General features: G+C 48.7%; 1 protein-coding gene across 1 annotated transcript in view; it reads right to left on the bottom strand.

The window, feature by feature from the left end:
• Positions 1 to 544: 544 nt before the first annotated feature.
• The window catches only part of LOC106612930 (2-(3-amino-3-carboxypropyl)histidine synthase subunit 1), a 118,675-nt gene continuing 99,543 nt past the window's right edge, over positions 545 to 19,676 (bottom strand). The window contains exons 7-9 of the mRNA XM_045687017.1: positions 13,141 to 13,219; positions 3,632 to 3,766; positions 545 to 3,222 (exon numbers count right to left, since the gene is read on the bottom strand). Of these exons, the coding sequence (XP_045542973.1) occupies positions 3,124 to 3,222; positions 3,632 to 3,766; positions 13,141 to 13,219 (313 nt within the window). The 3' untranslated portion in view covers positions 545 to 3,123. The remainder of the gene's footprint in view (positions 3,223 to 3,631; positions 3,767 to 13,140; positions 13,220 to 19,676) is intronic.

Genomic DNA, 19,676 nt, shown 5'->3' with positions numbered 1-19,676 from the left:
GTACCCATCATGAGGTTGCTACAACCTAGCCTATGAATGATAGTTTACAACGTAGGTGGATACAGGTCCAGGGAAAATGTTGAGGTGACAGACAGTGACACATTCAATACCACCTTGCACACTCTTCCCTGCATCTAGCTGATCTAGGGTAGAATCATTAGTCCAAACCATATAACCACTACACACAGCCTACATTGTGGTCACCATATTAGCTAAAGTAACGTCATAGTCAACATAGCTAATAGAACTAACGCATTAGTAAACCCGCTACAATTATGCAGTAAAGTTACAGTGTACAGTCAGTAAGCAGTTCATTCATTCTCTGATCCTTTGATTGGGTGGACAACATGTCAGTTGATGCTGCAAGAGCTCTGATAGGTTGGAGGACATCCTCTGGACGTTGCCATAATTACTGTGTAAGTCTATGGAAGGGGGTGAGAACCATGAGACTCCTAGGTTTGGTATTGAAGTCAATGTACCCAGAGGAGGACAGAAGCTAGCTGTCCTCCGACTACACCATGGTGCTACCCTACAGAGTGCTGCTGAGGCTACTGTAGACCTTCATTGCAAAACAGTGTGTTTTAATAAATTATTTGGTGACATGAATATATTTAATACAGTTTTATCTGAAAAGGATCACTTTTTAAATGTTTTACAATTTTATTTGCATGAAATTCACTGAGGAGAATGGTCATCCCCTTCCTCCTCTGAGGAGCCTTCTCTGGACCAGAAAAACAAACAAGCACATACTAGGAGTCTGAAAGTAAGCAATCAGCTGGTGCAACACATCTTTGGGTTTTACAAAAGTGCTATTTAAGATATACTACAGTGGAGGCTGCTGAGGGGAGGACGGCTCATAATAATGTCTGGAACAGAGCAAATGGAATGTCCTCAAACACATAGAAACCATGAGTTTGATATATTTGATACCATTCCACTGATGCCGCTCCAGCTGTTACCCTGAGCCCGTCCTCCCCAATTAAGGTCCCACCAACCTCCTGCGATACACTATGACCTACATATTAACACATATCTTAAGAGGTCTCAAATGTTTTATTGTATTTGGGGGATATCGATATTGCAGAAGGTTTTATCACCATATAATGGTTTTGGGTGACCAACATAGGGTCTGAGGCTACAATAAACACCAGCTGACCGTACAACGCACACTGATAGCAGTCAAACCTTCCGTGATCCATGACACCTTTTGTCTTTGAGAAAGGAAAGGGAAATACCAAGACAGTTGTACAACTGAATGCATTCAACTGAAATGACTTAGCCACGTGACACATGTGCACAGGAAGCTCATAAGCAGTCAAAAGCAGTCATAACCCCTCTATAACCCCACCCTGGCCAATCCTGCCCTCCGGGACAGGAAATGGGGAGCTGCTGGCAGAAGAAACATGATGGCAAAAACATTTGGAGAGAGAGGGAGAGGGGGAGGGATGCCAAGGGAGATGGAAGAGAGTGGAGTCACATTCCCCAAACATCTGGAAACAATTACACACAGTGAATACAAAAAGCACACAGGGTTCTTGGAAGGACACCCCCAAGCACACTCACCCACTACACTGCCATACAAAACACTGATAAATCAATCCCCCATGAGCTCTGGTGATTTAGCAGCACTATCAGAGTGGGGCTAAAACACACTGGCTATGCAGAGAGCTCCATCTAGTGGCCACTGCCTCCCACTACATCTCTGGTCCAATGAACCAGTGGTGCAATAAGTCTGACAATACACCACATCATATGGGGAGACTTTTCTCACATAACATGTTTGCATTTGGCCATATATATGCATTGGATCAGAGTCTCTGTGGAAGGCAAGTCTGAGAGCGGAGGTGGTGCAAATACTTGGGTTACTTCAGTTACCAAGAAACAAAAGCAAATAGTTTGAAACAGAGGAAGTACTACCTAGACATATTGATTTAGCATGCTCATTTCTGTCTCCATTTCAAAACATTATTCCCTGCCTGTGCTTAATAAACATATCCCAGGGTTGTGGTAAGGTACAGTGCTATAGTGTTTATGTTTTCAAAGATGTAGGTAGGGATTCTCTGTGGGTAAGGATCCAGACACTGGACAATAAAGAAGTAAACGGCGAAGAGAGACACTAGAGAGGATATTCAGAGTTTGGCTTTGCAATCCACAAAAGTTTACTCAGCTTAATTAACTTTGATATTTTCTCTGCAGATCCTACAAGCATTAGGGAGGGAAGATTCTTTATTTAGCTGTTGAATGCAATCTCCTGCCAAATCCCCACCTCCCAATATGTCAATTATACCTCAACTGAAAGAACTCTGTTTTCCAATGCTTCTATTCAAACCAACAAGACAACAGCCAGCAAACAAACACCTTTATAACTCACTAGCTAGCCTTGTGAGGGAAATGTTGAGGTGTCGAGCATGGCGTAATGTGATATTATATACAGTGACGTAGCACGTTACCCAATACAACATCGAGGACCTGGGCATCTGGTGGGACAAGCCATATCTAGCACCTTTGCTTGTGTTTCGAATGAGATGCCGCTGTGACTGATCTGAGTAGAAGCTGCAGCACAGCAGCTCTTGTGACATCAGAGGGGTGCTGTACGTGTGACATCAAAGAGACTGTGGTAGATCACCTAGGGAGATGTACTCAGGGAACCAGCCTAGACCACATCACTCACTCACTCACACACCTCTAGTGAGTCACTCACAATGTTCCATTGAAAGACTCCCGTCATCAATAAATGATGAGTGGAGAGCAAGTCGTGACTGACTAATACACAGCCCTAACCAGGAGCTCCCTAACCAGGAGCACTCACTTCTAACTGCTACTGATTGGTAGACAAGTTGGTTAAAATATAGAATATCCTTCTGTATTATCCTCCTGTCTGTCTCGCTCTCTCTCAAACATTGATGCAGTACAGTCTATTCCATCAGGACAGTAAATATAATGGAGGGGTATGTGAGGTGAAGTGTCTCTGGTTCCCGGTCTCCTGGGGGAGGTGAGGTGTTGAGCAGGGCTCAGAGTGAAAGCCCTCCTGAGCGTGGTAGATAGACTCACTCTAGGCTGGCCTGGCTCCAACAGATAGCCATGATAAGAGCTGGTTGGCAGCCAGAAGTGGAGGTGTACATGTCATTCTCCCTGACAGCCAAAAGGGGCGCACTGGTTCTGTCCACACAGTTTAGACTGCTGTGAGGGAGTGGAGGTAGGGTCTGGCTGTGAGCCAGTCTTCTGTAGGGAAACAGTGGGAGAGAGTTAACATTTGGACTGTGACAGTGCCTACCCCTAATAGTAACTACCCCTGATACAATGACAAGAAAACTCACAAGGAATGTTCATAGCAAGGAAATATTCATCCAAAGGGAATGCATACATTTGATTGTTGACATTTACAAGTCATTAAACATAATTTCAAACAGGGTCAGATATGCAACTTTGAATCAACACAAATCAAAGAAGAAATGTAAAATCATTAAATGTTCTGTTGTCAGTGTACCGCTTGGTGTCACCATGGTGACGCGCTCGCTCTCAGTAAGTGCTTCCATTTAAGGCACATAACACACACACACGAGAGGCTTCAAGCATTTTGGACACACTTGATTTCACCCCCCCCATGTCATTCATCTTCTGCCCTACTCACCTGTGTCTGTTTGTGGGTGGGCCGAGCTGGTTGGTTGTCGGGGTGGTTGGGCGCCCATGGCCCCAGGCTCTGATTGGAGTAGAAGTCCATGGGGTACACCTCCTGCCAGCCCACCTGCTGCAGAGCCACAGCTGCCTGGTAGAGGAGAAGAGGGGAGGGAGAGCAGAGCAGAGAGGACAGGACAGCAGAGGGAAAGACAGGAGAGAAGACAGAGGTTAAACATAGATCATCTGCAAACACAAACAACACAAACAAGACAGAGGGCTTCTAGCAATCCATTCATTAGTCCTGTCCTTTTACTACAGACCAACATACTGCCCATCATACTGCCCAACATACTGCCCATCATACTGCCCATCATACTGCCCATCATACTTCCCAACATACTGCCCATCATACTGCCCATCATACTGCCCAACATACTGCCCAACATACTGCCCATCATACTGCCCATCATACTGCCCATCATACTGCCCAACATACTGCCCATCATACTTCCCAACATACTGCCCATCATACTTCCCAACACACTGCCCAACATACTGCCCATCATACTGCCCAACATACTTCCCAACATACTTCCCATCATACTGCCCATCATACTGCCCATCATACTGCCCAACATACTGCCCATCATACTTCCCATCATACTGCCCAACATACTGCCCATCATACTGCCCAACATACCGTACACACAGCCCATCATACTGCCCAACATACTGCCCATCATACTGCCCAACATACCGTACACACAGCCCATCATACTGCCCAACATAATGCCCATAATACCGTACACACAGCCCATCATACTGCCCATCCTACTGCCCATCATACTGCCCAACATACCATACACACTGCCCAACATACTGCCCAACATACCATACACACAGCCCAACATACTGCCCATCATACTGCCATCCTACTGCCCAACATACTGCCCAACATACCATACACACAGCCCAACATACTGCCCATCATACTTCCCATCATACTGCCCATCATACTTCCCAACATACTGCCCATCATACTTCCCATCATACTGCCCATCATACTGCCCATCATACTTCCCATCATACTGCCCATCATACTTCCCAACATACTGCCCATCATACTTCCCAACATACTTCCCAACATACTGCCCATCATACTTCCCAACATACTGCCCATCATACTTCCCAACATACTTCCCAACATAGTGCCCATCATACTTCCCAACATATTCCCATCATACTTCCCAACATACTGCCCAACATACTGCCCATCATACCGTTCACACAGCCCATCATACTGCCCATCATACTTCCCAACATACTGCCCAACATACTGCCCATCATACAGCCCATCATTCAGTACATACAGCCCATCATACAGCCCATCATTCAGTACATACAGCCGATCACACTGTACATACAGCCCATCATACAGCCCATCATTCAGTACATACAGCCCATCATACAGCCCATCATACAGCCCATCATTCAGTACATACAGCCCATCATACTGTAGATACAGCCCATCATACAGCCCATCATACTGTAGATACAGCCCATCATACTGTAGATACAGCCCATCATACAGCCCATCATTCAGTACATACAGCCCATCATACAGCCCATCATACTGTAGATACAGCCCATCATACAGCCCATCATACAGCCAATCATACTGAACATACAGCCCATCATACAGCCCATCATACTGTAGATACAGCCCATCATACTGAACATACAGCCCATCATACTGTAGATACAGCCCATCATACTGAACATACAGCCCATCATACTGAACATACAGCCCATCATACAGCCCATCATACTGTAGATACAGCCCATCATACTGAACATACAGCCCATCATACTGCACATACAGCCCATCATACAGCCCATCATACTGTAGATACAGCCCATCATACAGCCCATCATACTGAACATACAGCCCATCATACTGCACATACAGCCCATCATACAGCCCATCATACTGTACATACAGCCCATCATACTGTACATACAGCCCATCATACTGTACATACAGCCCATCATACTGTACATACAGCCCATCATACTGTAGATACAGCCCATCACACTGTAGATACAGCCCATCACACTGTACATACAGCCCATCATACTGTACATACAGCCGATCATACAGCCCATCATATTGTACATACAGCCCATCATACTGTACATACAGCCCATCATACTGTACATACAGCCCATCATACTGTACATACAGCCCATCATACTGTACATACAGCCCATCACACTGTACATAGTTCATAATCAAGGCTTGGGGCCAGTTCCATTGAAGTCATTTTCCATTGAGAACATGTATAGAATTTAATTACTGAGCTGCCTGTAGTTGTCATCAAGGTCCTTTTCAATTCATGATTTGAATTCCTACTAATTTCCACAAATGACTGCCATTGGTATGTCATTGAAGGAGGGAGTGGGCTGATGGAAAAGGCAGAAGTGTTAGTGTTGGCTGAGAAGGAACAGTGAGGGAGAAGAGTGCTGTATGGGGCACAGCTTTATTCAGAGAACCATGGGACAATGTCTAACTTCACAGATGCCAGACAGGCGTCAAAATACTGAGCGGAGATGTCACTTTATTTCTACCTACCTAACTGTCTGCTTCCTAAATGGCACCCTATTGCCTTAATAGTGCACTATATAGGGCTTTATAGTGCACTAGATAGGGAATAACCTTTATAGTGCACTATACAGGGAATCGCCTCTTTATAGTGCACTATATATGGAATAGCCTTTATAGTGCACTATATAAGGAATAGGGTGTCATTTAGGACACACACACTGTAGTGCAGAGAAAAACAGGTGTTGCAGAGGAACTAACACACAGTGCATTACCATGTGCGAGAATTACTTTGAGCCAATGATTCATACTGGCTATGAATGGCATTAGTGAACATTAAGATACAGATAAAAAGAGAATTCAATTTATAATACAGATTTTCCAATTATCTCTATTAAAAAGACACGGGTCATGGAGAGATTAAATTTGATAAACAATTATGTAAATGATAACAACTCTTGTATTGTACATGTTCTGCCTACAATTTCAATAATTTCCCCTTTGTTATCATGTTAAACCATGTCAATACTAGAGCCTGGACGATACCAGTATTGTGGCAAGGAAACAAAACACAAACCGGATTTAACTTCAGGAAAACAGCCCTAATGCTGGAAATAAACTTCATTTTGTTGTCATCCAGAGTAACATTTATTTATTTACCAAGATATATCACACAGTATTTTACATACAGCAGGTTTTTAAAGGACCAGAGTTGTCTGCTTCGTGTTTTCATTTTTGCCATGGAAAGAATAACGCAATACTGCTATCATCACAGCCCTAGTCAATAATGTAATGTATTCTTATCAATCACTCATTTTTCTTTCATCTCTTTTCCCCTTTCCTTTCCTCTCATCTCCCCTCTCCAGCTCCCATCCATCTCCTCCCTCCCTCCCTCCCTCCCTCCCTCCCTCCCTCCCTCCCTCCCTCTCCCTGTGTAAACTAGCTGCTCCTGCTAATCCCTTCACTGACAGGAGGCAAGTGTGTCTTATTGACTATAAATATAACATGAGACGCTCTGAAAATAACCACTGCTCCCTCTCCTCCCATCTCTCTCTTCCCTCTCCTCCCTCATCCCCCCATCTCTCTCTTCCCTCTCCTCCCTCATCCCCCCATCTCTCTCTTCCCTCTCCTCCCTCATCCCCCCATCTCTCTCTTCCCTCTCCTCCCTCATCCCCCATCTCTCTCTTCACTCTCCTCCCTCATCCCCCCATCTCTCTCCTCCCTCATCCCCCATCTCTCTCTTCACTCTCCTCCCTCTCCTCCCTCACCCCCATCTCTCTCTTCACATCTCTCTCTTCCCTCTCCTCCCTGTCACATCTCTCTCTTCCCTCTCCTCCCTCATATCTCTTTCTTCCCTCTCCTCCCATCTCTCTCTTCACTCTCCTCCCTCATCCCCATCTCTCTCTTCACATCTCTCTTCCCTCTCCTCCCTCATATCTCTCTCTTCCCTCTTCTCCCTCATATCTCTCTCTTCCCTCTTCTCCCTCATATCTCTCTCTTCCCTCTCCTCCCTCATATCTCTCTCTTCCCTCTCCTCCCTCATATCGCTCTCTTCCCTCTCCTCCCTCCCATCTCTCTCTTCCCTCTCCTCCCTCATCTCTCTCTTCCCTCATCTCCCTCATCTCTCTCTTCACTCTCCTCCCTCATATCTCTCTCTTCTCTCTCCCCCCATCTCTCTCTTCACTCTCCTCCCATCTCTCTCTTCACTCTCCTCCCTCATCCCGCCATCTCTCTCTCCTTCCACTCCTCTCATATATCTCGCTTCCCCTCCTCCCTCATCCCCCCATCTCTCTTCCCAGTCCTCCCATCTCTCTCCTCCCATCTCTCTCTTCCCTCTCCTCCCTCATCCCCCCATCTCTCTCTTCCCTCTCCTCCCATCTCTCACTTCCCTCTCCTCCCTCATCCCCCCCATCTCTCTCTTCCCTCTCCTCCCCCATCTCTCTCTTCCCTCTCCTCCCCCATATCTCTCTTCCCTCATATCTCTCTTCCCTCATATCTCTCTTCCCTCATATCTCTCTTCCCTCATATCTCTCTTCCCTCTCCTCCCCCATATCTCTCTTCCCTCATATCTCTCTTCCCTCATATCTCTCTTCCCTCATATCTCTCTTCCCTCATATCTCTCTTCCCTCATATCTCTCTTCCCTCTCCTCCATTATCTATCTACTCCCTCACCTCCCTCATCCCCCTATATCTCTCTTCCCTCTCCTCCCCATCTCTCTCTTCCCTCTCCTCCCCCATCTCTCTTCCCTCTCCTCCCCCATCTCTCTCTTCCCTCTCCTCCCTCCCATCTCTCTCTTCCCTCTCCTCCCATCTCTCTTCCCCCTCCTCCCTCCTCCCTCATCCCCCCATCTCTCTCTTCACTCTCCTCCCTCATATCTCTCTTCCCTCTTCTCCCCCATCTCTCTCTTCCCTCTCCTCCCCCCATATCTCTCTCTTCCCTCATATCTCTCTTCCCTCATATCTCTCTTCCCTCTCCTCCATTATCTATCTACTCCCTCACCTCCCTCATCCCCCTATATCTCTCTTCCCTCTCCTCCCCATCTCTCTCTTCCCTCTCCTCCCCCATATCTCTCTCTTCCCTCTCCTCCCCCATCTCTCTCTTCCCTCTCCTCCCCCCATATCTCTCTTCCTTCCCTCTCCCTCTCCCCCATATCTCTCTCTTCCCTCTCCTCCCCCATATCTATCTCTTCCCTCTCCTCCCCCCATATCTCTCTCTTCCCTCTCTCTCCCCCATATCTCTCTTCCCTCTCCTCCCCCATCTCTCTCTTCCCTCTCCTCCCCCCATATCTCTCTCTTCCCTCTCCTCCCCCATCTCTCTCTTCCCTCTCCTCCCCCCATATCTCTCTCTTCCCTCTCCTCCCCCCATATCTATCTCTTCCCTCTCCTCCCCCATATCTCTCTTCCCTCATATCTATCTCTTCCCTCTCCTCCCTCATCCCCATAACCATCTCCTCCTCCATCTCTCTCTTCCCTCTCCTCCCTCATCCCCCCATATCTCCCTCTTCCTCATCTCCCCAGCTCCTAATGCACCACAGAGGAAAGCGGGGCAAACAAACACAGATAGTCTATTAGCAGGGAAGAGAAGAGGTGAATTAACTTATCAAACGTACACTTATCATATCATAGCAGCAGCATAAACAGTGCACTATCACAGATATGGAATGTACTGACCTTGGACCATAGCTTAAAATAAGACCATGATGATGCTAATGCTAATCCTCATACGTGGGGCACCTTTCCCATTAGGAAACTAAACTAATATCTAAGACAATTAGTGTCTTAGTCACAAGGTAAACTGTACATTTTAAGCGTATGACTCATTTCTAAACAGTAATGTCTGACAGCGCTTACGTTAACACCTCTTCGTGTCTCTAAAATGTCTGACAGCGCTTACGTTAACACCTCTTCATGTCTCTAAAATGTCTGACAGCGCTTATGTTAACACCTCTTCGTGTCTCTAAAATGTCTGACAGCGCTTACGTTAACACCTCTTCGTGTCTCTAAAATGTCTGACAGCGCTTACGTTAACACCTCTTCGTGTCTCTAAAATGTCTGACAGCGCTTACGTTAACACCTCTTCGTGTCTCTAAAATGCAGCACACGTCATATTCATACTCCTGTGCTTGATATCACTGTGCAACCAAAGCCTGTCTTAAGGGACGCACTACCTCCATAGGAGTACAAAAAACAAACATTTGCTTGAGAGCCATCTCTTTCGAGTTAGAAAAACAAGCTGCAGCTGGGGTGCAGTGTGGCGAGGCCCCCAGCGAGGGGAGCTGGTCTGCTGTGCTGTGAGAGTACACCAGTCAGTCAGAGAGAGAGAGAGAGAAAAGAAAAGAGCAACCAGTGAAGAACAAACACCATTGTAAATATAACCCATATTTATGTTTATTTATTTTCCCTTTTGTACTTTAACTATTTGCACATCATTACAACACTGTATATAGACATAATATGACATTTGAAATGTATTTATTCATTTGGAACTAATGTTTACTGTTAATTTTATTTTTTATTTCACTTTCGTTAATTATCTATATCACTTGCTTTGGCAATGTAAAAATATGTTTCCCATGCCAATAAGCCCCTTACATTGAAATAAAAAATCTAATTGAGAGCAACAGAGCTGAAAGACAGAACATAGGGGCTCCTATTGAAGAGCTTTCTCCATGCCTGCCTCTCTTCCCAGCCCCATCCAGCCTGTCTCTCTCTCCCCAGCCCCATCCAGCCAGCATGCCTCTTTCCCCAGCCCCATACCAGCCTGCCTCGCTCCCCAACCTCATCCAGCCTGCCTGTCTCTCTCCCGAGCCCCATCCAGCCTTCCTGCCTCTTTCCCCAGATCCATTAAGCCCGCATGTCTCACCCCAGCCCCATCCAGCTTGCCTCTCTCCCCAGCCCCATTCAGCCAGCCTGCCTCTCTCCCCAGCCCCATTCAGCCAGCCTGCCTCTCACCCCAGCTCCATCCAGCCTGCCTCTCTCCTCAGCCCATTCAGCCAGCCTGCCTCTCTCCCCAGCCCCATTCAGCCAGCCTGCCTCTCTCCCCAGCCCAATCCAGCCAGCCTGCCTCTCTCCCCAAGCCCCATCCAGCCAGCCTGCCTCTCTCCCCAGCCCCATTCAGCCAGCCTGCCTCTCTCCCCAGCCCCATCCAGCCAGCCTGCCTCTCTCCCCCAAGCCCCATCCAGCCAGCCTGCCTCTCTCCTCAGCCCCATTCAGCCAGCCTGACTCTTCCCCTAGCCCCCATTCACGCTGCCTCTCTCCCCAGCCAGCCAGCCTGCCTTTCCCCCGCTCCATCCAGCCAGCCAACCTGCCTGCCTCTCTCCCCAGCCTCATCCAGCCAGCCTGCCTCTCTCCCCAGCCTCATCCAGCCAGCCTGCCTCTCTCCCCCCAGCCCCATTCAGCCAGCCTGCCTCTCTCCTCAGCCCCATTCAGCCAGCCTGACTCTTCCCCTAGCCCCCATTCACGCTGCCTCTCTCCCCAGCCAGCCAGCCTGCCTTTCCCCCGCTCCATCCAGCCAGCCAACCTGCCTGCCTCTCTCCCCAGCCTCATCCAGCCAGCCTGCCTCTCTCCCCCCAGCCCCATTCAGCCAGCCTGCCTCTCTCCCAAGCCCCATCAAGCCAGCCAGCCAGCCAGCCTCTCTCCCCAGCCAGTCTGCATGCCTCTCCCCAGCCCCAGCCTGCCTGCCTCTCTCCCCAGCCCCAGCCTGCCTCTTTCCCCAGCCCCATTCAGCCAGCCTGCCTCTCTCCTCAGCCCATTCAGCCAGCCTGCCTCTCTCCCCCCAGCCCCACCCGGCCTGCCGCTCTCCCCAGCCCAATCCAGCCAGCCTGCCTCTCTCCCCCAAGCCCCATCCAGCCAGCCTGCCTCTCTCCCCAGCCCCATTCAGCCGGCCTGCCTCTCTCCCCAGCTCCATTCAGCCGGCCTGCCGCTCTCCCCAGCCGGCCTGCCGCTCTCCCCAGCCGGCCTGCCGCTCTCCCCAGCCGGCCTGCCGCTCACCCCAGCCGGCCTGCCGCTCTCCTCAGCCCAAGCCAGCCAGCCTGCCTTTCCCCAGCCCCATCCAGCCAGCCTGACTCTCTCCCTAGCCCCATTCAGCCACCCTGCCTCTCTCCCCTGCCCCATCCAGCCAGCCTGTCTCTTTCCTAAACCCCGGCCTGCCTTCCTGCCTCTTTCCCCTAGCCCCATTCAGGTTGCCTCTCTCCCCAGCCCAAACCAGCCAGCCTGCCTTTCCCCAGCCAGCCTCCCTGCCTCTCTCCCCAGCCCCATTCAGCCAGCCTTCCTCTCTCCCCAGCCCCATGTAGCCAGCCTGCCTCTCTCCCCAGCCCCATGTAGCCAGCCTTCCTCTCTCCCCAGCCCCATGTAGCCAGCCTGCCTCTCTCCCCAGCCCCACCAAGCCTGCCTCTCAACCCAGCCCCATCAAGCCAGCCAGCCTGCCTCTCTCCCCAGCCACATCCAGTCAGCCAGCCTGCCTCTCCCCAGCCACAGCCAGCCTGCCTCTCTGCCCAGCCCCATCCAGCCTGCCTGCCTCTCTGCCCAGCCCCATCCAGCTTGCCTGCCTCTCTGCCCAGCCCCATCCAGCCTGCCTGCCTCTCTCCTCAGCCCCATCCAGCCTGCCTGCCTCTCTCCTCAGCCCCATCCAGCCTGCCCGCCTCTCTCCTCAGCCCCATCCATCCTGCCCGCCTCTCTCCTCAGCCCCATCCAGCCTGCCCGCCTCTCTTCCTAGCCCCATATAGCCAGCCTGCCCGCCTCTCTTCCTAGCCCCATATAGCCAGCCTGCCTCTCTCCCCAGCCCCATCCAGCCAGCCTGCCTCTACCCAGCCCCATCCAGCCTGCCTGCCTCTCTCCCTAGCCCCATCAAACCTGTCTGCCTCTCTCCCTCCCTAGCCCCATCCATCCAGCCAGCCTGCCTCTCTCCCTCCCTAGCCCCATCCATCCAGCCAGCCTGCCTCTCTCCTCAGCCCCATCCATCCAGCCAGCCTGCCTCTCCCCCTCCCTAGCCCCATCAAACCTGTCTGCCTCTCTCCCTTCCTAGCCCCATCCATCCAGCCAGCCTGCCTCTCTCCCTCCCTGGCCCCATCCATCCAGCCAGCCTGCCTCTCTCCCTTCCTAGCCCATCTATCCTACAGTACCTGCCTCTCTCCCTTCCTAGCCCATCTATCCTACAGCCCTGTCCTCAGTCCCATAAACCCTACCAGCCTGACTGCTACCTGCCTGCTCAGAGACAAGCAGCACTGATGAGCCCCTGCAATATTAACACCAGAACCAGACATTTTCCCACATTTATCACAGGGTACACAACACCGCCTGCTCTGAGGGAGAAAAGTCATCAGAAGTGTGTGTGTGCGTGCACGCTCTTGTCGTGCTTTGATAGTGAATGACAGCAGCAGACAGTATGGATCGAGGCGAGCTGTTGTAAGATGCCTGTTTACCTCATAGGGAGACAGCAGGGGTTTGGAGAAGGCTGTGCCCCAATCAATGGAGAGACACGGGCAAACGATCTGGACCCACCTGCAAGGAGAGAGACAGCAGAGAAAGAGGGAGATTGCATTAAAGAGGCAGTGCACATCTCAGATAGCAGGGTGGGTAGGCGCATGATGTGAATCTGTGCTGCTGCATTGGGCTGCAGGCAGCTCTGCCTCCACCTGATCTCCTGCATATGTTAGAGGATCTGTCCTGATTCACTCTGAACACACTCTACATTCATCATTCCAGGGGGAGAAAGAAAGAATGCTGAGAGGAGACAGGGGGAGAGAGGAGGGGAGAGGGGGAACACAAACAGGGAAACAGGGAGAGGTGCGAAGGTGTGAGAGGAGGATGAATAAGAGGTAAGACAAAGAGGAGAGGTTAGGTGAGCTTGAATAAAAAAGCTGCACTAGCCCAGTCTCCACGGAGCTAGCCTACATAGCAAGACAGACTGAGGGGAGGGGGGCTGGGAGTGTGTTACAGAGGGAGAGACATTAAGACAGATAGAGAGAGGGAGGGGGGGATGGAAAAGAAAGGTGGGGGGGTTGGCAGTGAGATATGTTTATCTTAGTGATTGTGAGAGTGAAGGATGAGGAGGATGTAAACAGCTGGGGGGAGGATGAAGAGGCAGAGCGGGGTTAGCTTCCACAAATCAATGCTATCCACAGCTCCATCTCCACGGTGACAGCCCCTCCCTGTACTGCCTATCCCCAAAGACAGACAGCCACCAGTAATACACCAGACACATTTATGGATTCAGCTGTATTCACATGGACACGGTGAGGAATGAGAGAGCATATATCTAGCTAGATTTCAATACAAATATATGGATTCAGAATCTGTGCACAGGTGTACAGAAAGTCGGAGACGGAGAAAGAAGCTAGCTCTAAAACACTGCATAGAGCTTCATCTTCAGGGATACTTTCACAAGTTTAACGTGTATCTCTGCATCCTCTCTCACTCTCCCACTCAGTTTGTTTCCTTGTAGCAGTACTGTACTGTGTCTTATATCATAGTTGCTTCCTTGAACAGTAGAATTGATTGGGGCTTCATCTGAACCACTGGAGGCCTCACTGCACTCCTCGTCTCTGTCACGATTAACTCAAATATTCCATCCCCTCAGGCAAAACGCATTACATTCTCTCATTTTTAAATCATAATACATTTTTTGGGGAAAAATACCTCCACAAAAACTTGATGAATTAGCATTCACAAGCCTAATTTGGAAGGCAGCTGAGTCAGATGTTTCCCCTTTAGTCTCAGAGGAGGAAGTTGGGATGCTGACGCCGAGTTCTGATTGGAACAGAGCTGTAGTTCTGATATGACCTTTAGGTATTTTCAGACTCTTAGGCTGTGTCCAAAATGGCACCCTATTGGCCCTAGTCAAAGATAGTGCACTATATAGGAGGCCCTTTAGCATAGCAAACACAGCACATGCATCAGACTGAACGGCCTGAGTACTATCCCCCACTCATTATGGGGGATAGTGTAGCTGAGTGTGTTTATCTTAAAACATGACTGGTAGCCTCAGGAAAGAGGGGTTACCCAGTACTAGCTAAGTAAAGCACAACATTTGCACAGAATACTTGGAGAGATTCTCTGGTATTTTGTATACTTTTTAGCCAATAGTTCTGAAAGTAGCGCTCACAAGCCAAAAGTGGTCCCCGAAAATGGTGTAGTACAACACGTGCAGATATGTGACCATGTCATTGCTCTCTCTCCCTCCCCCTCTTTCTGCTGTGTCCACTGAGCCATTGGACGCGCCCTGCAAAGTCATTGGATAATGCTGGGCAGGCCTCTTGCTAGCTGTGTACTCAAATGTGGGGGGTGAAGCTCATTGAATAGAACTCGAATTGCTAGGGGGGAAATGTATGGAAAATGGCCCAGCTTTAAGAAAACAGTCGCTTTCAAACTAGGGATTTCGTGGCTAACTGAGGTAAGACAGTAATTCTGCTCATAGAATATGGATGTATGAACTACCCATTGACACATCCAGCCCAAAGCAGGAGGTTTAAAACATACTTTCTTAGTAGCCAAAGTACTGGATCATGTCTTTAAGACAAGCAATGAGTGGATGGGAGTGCAGGAGAGAGAAGCGAAGGATAGAAGACGAGGGGAGAAAGACTGGACAATCCCTACCTCCCTCTTTAGGAGCAGTATCTTAACAGATTGGCCTGGGAACATGCGCTGTGCCACGCTGGCTAGGCCCCCAGCACGCCACACAATTCAATTTACAGCCAATATCGGAGCTAAGATCTGCCTAGCGCACCGCAGATCCCTCACCACGGAGCATAGACAGAGAGAGATGGAGAAAAAGAGAGAGTGAGGGAGGGTGAGACAGGGGGAGAGAAAGAGAGGAGAAAAAGAGAAAGGGGGAAAGAGACAGAAGAGGAAAACAGAGGGGTTGCTACAGGGAGGTAAAAGCTAACTCCAGTCACAGTCAAATCAAATCAAATTTTATTGGTCACAAACACATGGTTAGCAGATGTTATTGTGAGTGTAGCGAAATGCTTGTGCTTCTAGTTCTGACAGTGCAGCAATATCTAACATGTAATCTAACAATTCCTCAACAACTACCTAATACACACAAATCTAAGTAAAGGAATGGAATAACAATATATACATAAAAATATATGGATGAGCAATGACAGAGCGGCATATGCAAGATGCAATAGATGGTATAAAACACAGTATATACATATGAGATGAGTAATGCAAGATATGTAAACATTATTAAAGTGGCATTGTTAAAGTGACTAGAGATCCATTTGTTAAAGTGGCCAATGATTTCAAGTCTGTATGTAGGGAGCAACCTCTCTGTGTTAGTGATGGCTGTTTAACAGTCTGATGGCCTTGAGATAGAAGCTGTTATTCAGTCTCTCGGTCCCAGCTTTGATGCACCTGTACTGACCTTGCCTTCTGGATGGTAGTGGGTTGAACAGGCAGTGGCTCGGGTGGTTGTTGTCCTTGATGATCTTTTTGGCCTTCCTGTGACATCGGGTGCTGTAGGTGTCCTGGAGGGCAGGTAGTTTGCCCCCGGTGATGCGTTGTGCAGGCCGCACCACCCTCTGGAGAGAATTGCGGTTGTGGGCAGTGCAGTTGCTGTACCAGGCGGTGATGCAGCCTGACAGGATGCTCTCAATTGTGCATCTGTAAAAGTTTGTGAGGGTTTTAGGTGACAAGCCAAATTTCTTCAGCCTCCTGAGGTTGAAGAGGCACCGTTGCGCCTTCTTCACCACGCTGTCTGTGTGGATGGACCATTTCAGCTGGTCCATGATGTGTACGCCACGGAGAAGGAGAGTCCACAGTACTTGGTAGCGGGTATCTTCGGTGGCACTGTACTATCCTCAAAGCGGGCAAAGAAGGTGTTTAGTTTGGAAGCAAGACGTTGGTGTCCGTGACGTAGCTGGTTTTCTTTTTGTAGTCTGTGATTGTCTGTAGACCCTGCCACATACATCTTGTGTCTGAGCCGTTGAATTGCGACTCCACTTTGTCTCTATACTGACATTTCACTTGTTTGATTGCCTTGCGGAGGGAATATTGTATTTGGCTATAATCCCAGTCACCTTTCCATGGTTAAATGCGGTGGTTCGCGCTTTCAGTTTTGCACAAATGCTGCCATCTATCCACGGTTTCTGGTTAGGGTAGGTTTTAATAGTCACCGTGGGTACAACATCTCCTATGCACTTCCATATAAACTCACTCACCGAATCAGCGTATACGTTGATATTATTCTCTGAGGCTGTCCCAGTCGGGGTGATCAAAACAATCTTGAAGCGTGGATTCCGATTGGTCAGACCAGCGTTGAATAGTTCTTAATACGAGTACATCCTGTTTGAGTTTCTGCTTATTGGAAGGAAGGAGAAAAATGGAGTCGTGGTCAGATTTGCCAAAAGGAGGGCGGGGGAGGGCCTTGTATGCATCGCGGAAGTTATATAGTGATCCAGAGTTTTGCGAGCTCAAGTACTACAGTCAATATGCTGATAGAATTTAGGTACCTTGTTCTCAAATTTGCTTTGTTAAAATCCCCAGCTACAATAAATGCTGCCTCAGGATATATGGTTTCCAGTTTGCATAAAGTCCAGTGAAGTTCCTTGAGGGCCGTCGTGGTATCGGCTTGAGGGGGGGATATACACGGCTGTGACAATAACAGCGGATAATTATCTTGGGAGATAATACGGACAGCATTTGATTGTGAGGAATTCTAGGTCAGGTGAACCAAGGACTTGAGTTCCTGTATGTTGTTACAATTACACCATAAGTCGTTAATCATGAAACATACACCCCTGCCCTTCTTCTTCCTGGAGAGATATTTTTTCCCGTCAGCGCGTCGTACAGAGAATCCCGGTGGCTGTATCGACTCCGAGAGCTTATCCCGAGTGAGCCATGTTTCCATGAAACAGAGTATGTTACAATCCCTGATGTCTCTCTAGAAAGCAACTCTTGCCCTAATTTCATCTTCCTTGTTATCTAGAGACTGGACATTAGCGAGTAATATACTCGGAAGCGGTGAGTGGTGTGCGCGCCTCCGAAGCCTGACCAGAAGACCGCTCCATCTACCTCTTCTCCGGCGGCATTGTTTTGGGTCAGCCTCTGGAATCAGTTCAAATGCCCTGAGTAGTTCGGACAAAGGATCCGCTTCGGAAAAGTCATATTCCTGGTCGTAGTGCTGGTAAGTTGACACCACTCTGATATCTAATAGTTCTTCCTGGCTGTATGTAATAACACTTAAGATTTTCTGGGCTAACAATGTAAGAAATAATACATAATAAAACAAAATACTGCAGATTTTCCTAAGTACTAGAAACGAGGCAGCCCTCTCTGTCGGCGCCATTTTACGTCTATCTACTACAGCCGCTGCCTCTGAACGTGTCACCATTTCCCCTGTCCATTTCCTAGCAGTCCTCTGGGTGTAGGGGAACAGGAAGGAGAGCAGGGTGCCATGCTGATGCCTCAAGTCATGCCCTGTGAAGAAGACCATCAGTAAGTGAATAGAATCCTGATGACTCTCTGTGAATGGGGGACCCTGCAGTGAGCTGGGGTAGAGGGAGGATAGCCTCAGAAGCAGACCTAATTAGAGGGAAGGGGGGTGCCACACAGAGCTTGCATCCCAAATGGCACCTTTTCCCTATATAGTGCCCTAGAGGCCCTGGTCAAAAGTAGTACACCAAATAGGGAGCCATTTGGGAGGCAGTCAGGGACGAGCAGGGTTGAGGTGACCACAGGACCTGAAGGGTTCCCCAGTGTTCCCAGTGTGAACTAAGGTCCTGTCCACACCCTGCTACATTAGCTTCTCTGCTCCATTAGCCCCAGTAACAGTTAGCATGCATCCCAAATGACACCCTATTCCCTTTACAGCAAACGGCTCTCGTCAAAAGTAGTGCACAATATAGGGAATAGGGTGACATTTGTGATGCACCCTTAGGCAGATCTCCCTCCACCTATAAGGCTGCTGCCTTTCAATTATTCTAGCAGCCTGAACCAAGACTGGCAAAAACAATTAACCTCTTCTCTCGATATCTCAGGACAATGGACTAGAGTGAGTCACTTGAATAAAATAAAAAAGATTAAAACAGGAACGTTGATTGGCATATGGATGAAAAGGAAACGCAGATGATTTGCGGTAAAATGGCATTAGACATTGCAATGTATTTGCGATCCAGTTGATATAAGTGTGTGTGTGTGTGTGTGTGTGTGTGTGTGTGTGTGTGTGTGTGTGTGTGTGTGTGTGTGTGTGTGTGTGTGCCATATAACTACACAACGGTTCAAAACCAGCCTGGGGACAGTCTAATTACACACTTTAAAGTGTTTGCTAATGGTCTCTCTGTATGTGGAAGTGTGTGTGGTGTGTCACTAATGGGAGAGAAAGGCTGGGGGGTGGACCCTCTCTGCTGCACTGTGTGGGCTAGTACACCTTCCCTCTCTCCCTCCCTTCTCTTTCTGCACTCCTCTCCACAGCCAGACTGTGCTGCCTTTGATTCTGTGCCCACAGGTAAGCACTGTCCCCAATGTGGGATCAGAACACAAACCAAACTTCCTATTTCTGTCTCCTTCAGGGTGTTTGTGTTTTTGTCTAACGCAGGAATCAATGGAGGTAGAAACTCTCCACCAAAACTAATTCCAAATACTGGTAGGCTAAATAGAGGAAAGTTCAGAAAATCACAACCAACACTGAGTTAGTTAGTCCAGTGGTTAAAGTATCTGTCTAGGCTAGTCATCTCCTGCTGTGGGCCAATCCCACTCATCTTGCTGAGCATTCCAGATTGACTTTTTTAGGTAGGCAAATCTCATACACCTAACTAACACCCCCCCCTAGTCACTTCTAGCCCTCTCATACACAGACAAATGTACCACGCCTGCTTCTTTTAACCTGCCACCTAAAGACTTAGTCATGACTCCTGCATTTCCACAGACACTGTAATCAAAACACAGGTGTCAGGTCTGTGTAAATGCCTTAACACCTCACATTGTTTAACACCTCTCTAATTTGCAATGCAAACAG

Source organism: Salmo salar, chromosome ssa09 (assembly GCF_905237065.1).
Source record: "Salmo salar chromosome ssa09, Ssal_v3.1, whole genome shotgun sequence".
NCBI classification, from domain to species: Eukaryota; Metazoa; Chordata; class Actinopteri; order Salmoniformes; family Salmonidae; genus Salmo; species Salmo salar.
This window is presented reverse-complemented; position numbering and strand designations above follow the sequence as displayed.